Here is a 6,000-nt window from a genome sequence, read left to right as displayed (position 1 = left end):
GCCGGCGAAACTTATGTTGCTTGGGGGAAGGGGCGTTTTTTCACACTCCAGAGCAACATAGGTTTTGCTGACAGAAGTGGTAGCGTAGAATTTGCCTTAGTAAGCTGAGTGCAAGCAAACAATATGTATTTTAATATGGCTAAATGCAAAGGTATACATCTGGGAACCAGGAGAGGCCCCAGGGCTTTTGCTGCCCTAGGCAGCAGCACTCCTCCGCATCTTCGGAGCACTTCGGCGGCAGGTCCCGGAGCGAGTGAAGGACCCGCCGCCGAATTTCCGCCAAAGACCCGGAGCGGAAGGACTCCCCGCCGCCGAATTCTCGCCGAGGACCGCAAAATGCCGCCCCCCCAAATCCTGCTGCCCTAGGCGACCGCCTAAAGTCGCCTAGTGGAAGCGCCGGCCCTGCTGAGAACAAAGAATGTAGGCCATACTTACAGTATGGCGGATTATACCTTGAGAAGCAGCAACTCTGAAAAAGATTTGGGGGTCATGGTGGATAATCAGCTGAACATGAGCTCCCAGTGTGATGCTGTGGCCAAAAGAGCTAATGCGATTCTGGGATGCATAAACAGGGGCATCTCAAGTAAGAATAGAGAGGTTATTTCACCTCTGTTTTTGGCACTGGTGCAACGTTACTGCAAAACTGTGTCCAGTTCTGGTGCCCACAATTCAAGAAGGATGCTGATAAATTGGAGAGGGTTCGGATAAGAGTCACGAGAATGATTAAAGGATTAGAAAACCTGCTTTATAGTGAGAGACTGGAGGAGCTGCATCTATTTAGCTTAACAAAGAAAAGATTGAAGGGTGACTTGATCCACAGTCTGTAAGTACCTACCTGGGGAACACATATTTGATAAAGGTCTCTTCCGTCTAGTAGAGAAAGGTCTTACGTGAACCAATGGCTGGAAGTTGACGTTAGACAAATTCAGATGGGAAATAAGGCATACATTTTTACCCGTGAGAGTATTTAACCGTTGGAACAATTTACCAAGGGTGCTGGGAGATTCTCATCACTGACCATTTTAAAATCAGGATCAGATGTTTTTCTGAAAGATCTGCTCTAGTAATTATTTCGGGGCAGTTCTCTGCCTGTGCTAGGAGACCAGACTAGATGATCACAATGGACCCCTCTGGCCTTGGAATAGATGAATAAGGGAGTAGGGTCTATGGTGAGAGGAAGGGGTTTGTCATGGGGGAGTGGGATTTGCCATAAGGAGATGGGGTCTGTGCTGAGGGGAAGGGATTTGTTGTGAGGGGAGCAAGGTCTGTGTTGGGGGGTGGCTCTGTGCTGAGGGGATGGGTCTTGCTGAGGGGGAGGGGTTTCCCTTGAGGAGGCGTGGTCTGTGTTGAGGGGGTGGGGTCTGTGTTGAGGGGAAGGGATTTGTTGTGAGGGGGCGTGGTCTGTGTTGAGGGGGTGGGGTCTGTGTTGAGGGGAAGGGATTTGTTGTGAGGGGGCGGGGTCTGTGTTGAGGGGGTGGGGTCTGTGTTGAGGGGAAGGGATTTGTTGTGAGGGGGCGGGGTCTGTGTTGAGGGGGTGGGGTCTGTGTTGAGGGGAAGGGATTTGTTGTGAGGGGGCGGGGTCTGTGTTGAGGGGGTGGGGTCTGTGTTGAGGGGAAGGGATTTGTTGTGAGGGGGCGGGGTCTGTGCTGAGGGAACTGGATTTGTTGTGAGGGGGAGGGGTTTCCCTTGAGGAGGCGTGGTCTGTGTTGAGGGGGTGGGGTCTGTGTTGAGGGGAAGGGATTTGTTGTGAGGGGGCGGGGTCTGTGTTGAGGGGGTGGGGTCTGTGTTGAGGGGAAGGGATTTGTTGTGAGGGGGCGGGGTCTGTGTTGAGGGGGTGGGGTCTGTGCTGAGGGGACGGGATTTGTTGTGAGGGGGAGGGGGAGGGGCGGGGTTTCCCTTGTGGGGGCGGGGTCTAAGATGAGACTGGAGTTGTTGAGGGCTAGGGTTGCCAACTTTGGTTAGAGGCATTCCTGGCGATTTCATCACGACATAATCTTTAATTAAAGATTAATCTTGATTTCCTGGAGACTCCAGGACAATCCTGGAGGGTTGGCGACCCTACTGAGGGGGGGTCTCTCCTCGAGGGGTGACACGCCCCCGAGAGAAGCGCGGCTAACGCTGGGGGCGGAGTCACTCCCGAGGGGCGTGGCCAGTTCCAGAGGGCGGGGTTAGCCGCGGGGCCCTATTCCCAGCCCGGCCCAGCCGCCCTTTCTCGCGGGCCCGTGCGCCTGCGCGATGCCAGCCTGCGCGGCCGCGAGTCCCGGATTTAAAGGGGCCGCAGGGGCGGCGGGGTTGGCCTAGGGGCCTGTCAGTCCCCGGACTCTCCTGCCGCGGCTGCCGGAACCAGGGGCCTGGGGCGCGGGGTAAGTGGCGGAGGGGCCTGGGGCTGCGCGTTCCCCGCTCCCTCCGGGGCCCGGCCCGTCTCCCCCCGCCGGCCAGAGCCGCGAGGCTGGGTCCCGGCCCGGCCGCGGAGTCAGGGGCAGAGCGGCCTGTGCTGTGAGACTGCCCGGGCCCCTCCCCCGGCTCCCTGCAGCGGGCAGTGCCCGGCGCTGCTGCACACCCGGCCCACGGCCTCCCACGCCGGGCCCGGCCCGGGGCACTGCGGCGGGCAGTGCGGGCTGGGGGCCTGCCCACGGCTCGCTCACGTGTCTCTGTGCTCAGCCCCGAGGAAGCACTTGGGGCCATACTTGGGGGCAACTTACGCTGCTCAGAGACTTAGGAAGGCGCCTTGTTTTGTCCCCCTTTTTCTCTGACTTAGCGTTGCCTCGAGGGATCTGTATGCCTGCTGCCTTCAAGATCCTCTTCTCACAGACCGCCAGGACACTAAGCAGAAGGGAAGGACTTTGCTTGCCCCAGAGGCAGGCTTTTCTACTGAGATTTGAAAGCTGCCTTCTGGGTCTCCCTGTGGCCAGCCCATTTACTTGGTCCCGGTTGCTGGTAAGAAATAAGTCTCTCCTTTCTGCCAGCAGAAGCCGGGCAGCTTGTGCTGAAGACTTCGCTGTTCCTTCAGCTTTGCGTGTTTGGCATCGTAGGGTCTGCACAGTCCCTGATGAGATGGCGGAGCAGAGGTACTGCGTGGACTATGCCAAGCGCGGCACAGCCGGCTGCAAGAAATGTAAGGAGAAGATCTTGAAGGGGATGGTGCGCATTGGGAAGGTGGTCCCCAACCCCTTCACAGAGTCGGGCGGGGAGATGAAGGAGTGGTACCATGTGAAGTGCATTTTTGAGAAGCTCGAGAGGGCTCGGGCCACAACAAAGAAGATTGAGGACATCACAGACTTGGAGGGTTGGGAAGAGCTCCAGGATCCGGAGAAAGAGATGATAAACCAGCATATCTCAGGTGAGATGCTTGAGGGAGAACCTCTGTGCCATTGTCTTGGGCCTTAATAATCTGTAATATTAGGCAAGTTTCGGAGTAGCAGCCGTGTTAGTCTGTATCCGCAAAAAGAACAGGAGTACTTGTGGCACCTTAGAGACTAACACATTTATTAGAGCATAAGCTTTCGTGGACTACAGCCCACTTCTTCGGGTGCATATTAGGATGTAATATTAGGCAATGCTGTATGTCAGTGATTCCTACCCAACAGTATATGGACCAGTAAACGGAATTGCAGTTCTTTGTGACTAGTTCGGTTGTCTCTTCCTCTGTATTATGAGTCTCTAGGATGGCTGCTTTCCATTCAGTGGTGCTGTAATCCAGCCTGGAGATTGAGAGGTGTGAAGTCACAACATGAATTTGGAGACGCCCAAGTTCTCTCATGTACAAGTGAATGGGAGGTGTCAGGTGCTAGCAAGTATAGCTACATTCTTTGGTTAAATTAATACTTGCTCAAGAAAGATTGGAAGCTAGTGTTGTATGCTGTAATTCCCCAAACCATTTTCAGTTGCTGTCACCTAGTTGCCACTGCCTTTACCATCTAACTTTTCCTAAAAATGGCCTGCTTGCACTGAAGTTGGTAGTTTTTGCTTTTTCAAACATCAGTATTGCTTCTATGCTTTTGTTTTCTACAACACCAGTTATTCCACTGAGTCGTGATTTTTTTTCCTGTTCCCAATCTGAATTGAGGACTTCCCTTCACAAATTTCTCATCTTTAAGCCCTTTCCTTGAAAAGCTTTTCACCTATATGCATCCGAAGAAGTGGGCTGTAGTCCACGAAAGCTTATGCTCTAATAAATTTGTTAGTCTCTAAGGTGCCACAAGTACTCCTGTTCTTCTTTTTGCGGATACAGACTAACACGGCTGCTACTCTGAAACCCACCTTTTGGAGTCAGTCATCTAATTTAGCTGTTTAATCAGTTGACAGTGGTCACTGTTGAAAGAGGAGGAGTCTTGTATCATTCCACTGGGGAAAAGTGCATTGCGTCTGCAGTTGTTACAGACCCTAGCTACCTTAGAAACCATCTAAGAATCAAAACTTACTTTTTTTCCAAAGAGGTTGTGGCAGCTAAGGCTTTGGAGTGGATCCTTCCTCATTGCTCCATGATACTCAGGGTATGTCTTCATGGCACAGTTAACTTAGGTGATTGCCTGGGTTAGCCTAGTTTGAGTGTGAGCAGCTATACCACAAAGTATACCTGAGTTATTGTGTCCTCACTGGTGCTGCACCTTCACTTGTGTATCACTAGAACTTCTAGGAACATATCCCATGGTTCTTTGAACTGCAGGGAGCTGAGGTGCTCTGATTTCCCAGTGAGTTGAGAAAACTTGTCTGTCCTTGGGGGCAGTTGAGGGGAACTGTGGGAAGTCATTGGAGGACTATCCGTACTTGAGCTATTTATTATTATTTGTATTACCGTGGTGCCATGTTCATGGACCAGGCCCCCGTTGTGTTAGGCACTGTCCAAACATAGAACAAAAAGAAGGTCCCTGCCCCAGGTAGCTTAGCCTGCATCATCACTGAAAAATGGGAGGATTACCAGCCTGAGTGAAAGTGGCACCCAGACTCTAGCCTATCCCCCCAGATGGGCAAGTTAACCCAAGTTTAAAGCATCCCTAAACTCATGTGAGAGTGCTTTTTATGTGTGGATCGGAGGGGTTAGGGGCAACATCTAAACAAGTGCCTGAGTTAACTCTGCAGTGAAGAGAGATTCTCAGAATTCAAGCACTAAAAGAGTGGAAGAGGGAAGCACTGTTGTCTAATGGTGAGAGCAAGACACTGGGAGCCTCAAATCTTGGCTACCATTCCCCGCTAGCTCTGTCTTGCTGTGAGCTTTGGCATATCACTTAACCGCTCTGTTTTCTTATTTGTAAAATGTTTACCTATTCCCTCCTTCCATGTGTTATGCGGGTTAATTGTTTGTAAGTTCTGACAGAAGTTGCTCGTTGCAAAGTATTGTAAATTACTTACCTGATTTCGTTGTTGGGAATTACGGGTTGCGTTGACCCCGATGCTTTACCTCTTACTGTGTTCTACAGAGGCCAATTCCAAGGCTGCGACCACACCTAAGAAAAAGGCGACAATCCAGGCGAAGATCTCCCCCAGTGGACAGATAACCAGTCCCAAGAAGGAGCTACTAGCTACCCCCAATCCATCACCAAAGAAATTCTCTGGCTTCGCAGGTGGGAATTATGCTGATGCTGGGGGAACCTTCATTCCTCTTATAACAGCATTAGCAGTGGAGTTTCAATTTGAGTCAAACCTCAGGAGTTTATATCTAGTGAATAAGAAATGATTTAGTGGTAACAAAACTTTATATTTTATTTACTTTGTGTAGACAAAGTTAAGTGTTTTCTAAGCTGTCAGTCATAAAAGAACTGATGTTTGCATTATTTTGGTGATAAATTATTGGAGATATCCCATCTCCTAGAACTGAAAGGGACCTTGATAGGTCGAGTCCAGCCCCCTGCCTTCACTAGCAGGACCAAGTACCGATTTTGCCCCAGATCCCTAAGTGGCCCCCTCAAGGATTGAACTCACAACCCTGGGTTTAGCAGGCCAATGCTCAAACCACTGAGCTATCCCTCCCCCTTTTGATGTGTACAAAAGGGATTAAACCTA

The 6,000-nt window shown here is 51.3% G+C and overlaps 1 protein-coding gene across 5 annotated transcripts in view; it reads left to right on the top strand.

Moving 5' to 3' along the window:
* Positions 1-2,180: 2,180 nt before the first annotated feature.
* Positions 2,181-6,000, top strand: part of LIG3 (DNA ligase 3) — a 29,119-nt gene continuing 25,299 nt past the window's right edge. For 2 of the 5 annotated variants that reach the window (XM_024111179.3, XM_065572999.1), the window contains exons 1-3: positions 2,181-2,363; positions 2,759-3,340; positions 5,418-5,561. In XM_024111179.3, the coding sequence (XP_023966947.1) occupies positions 2,779-3,340; positions 5,418-5,561 (706 nt within the window). In that variant the 5' untranslated portion in view covers positions 2,181-2,363; positions 2,759-2,778. The remainder of the gene's footprint in view (positions 2,364-2,758; positions 3,341-5,417; positions 5,562-6,000) is intronic. The other 3 variants (XM_065573001.1, XM_008174667.4, XM_024111180.3) reach the window with 3 other exon arrangements.

The sequence above is a fragment of the Chrysemys picta genome, chromosome 19 (genome assembly GCF_011386835.1).
Source record: "Chrysemys picta bellii isolate R12L10 chromosome 19, ASM1138683v2, whole genome shotgun sequence".
Classification (NCBI taxonomy): domain Eukaryota; kingdom Metazoa; phylum Chordata; order Testudines; family Emydidae; genus Chrysemys; species Chrysemys picta.
The sequence above is the reverse complement of the archived record's forward strand: the minus strand, read 5'-3'. Positions and strand labels throughout refer to the sequence as shown.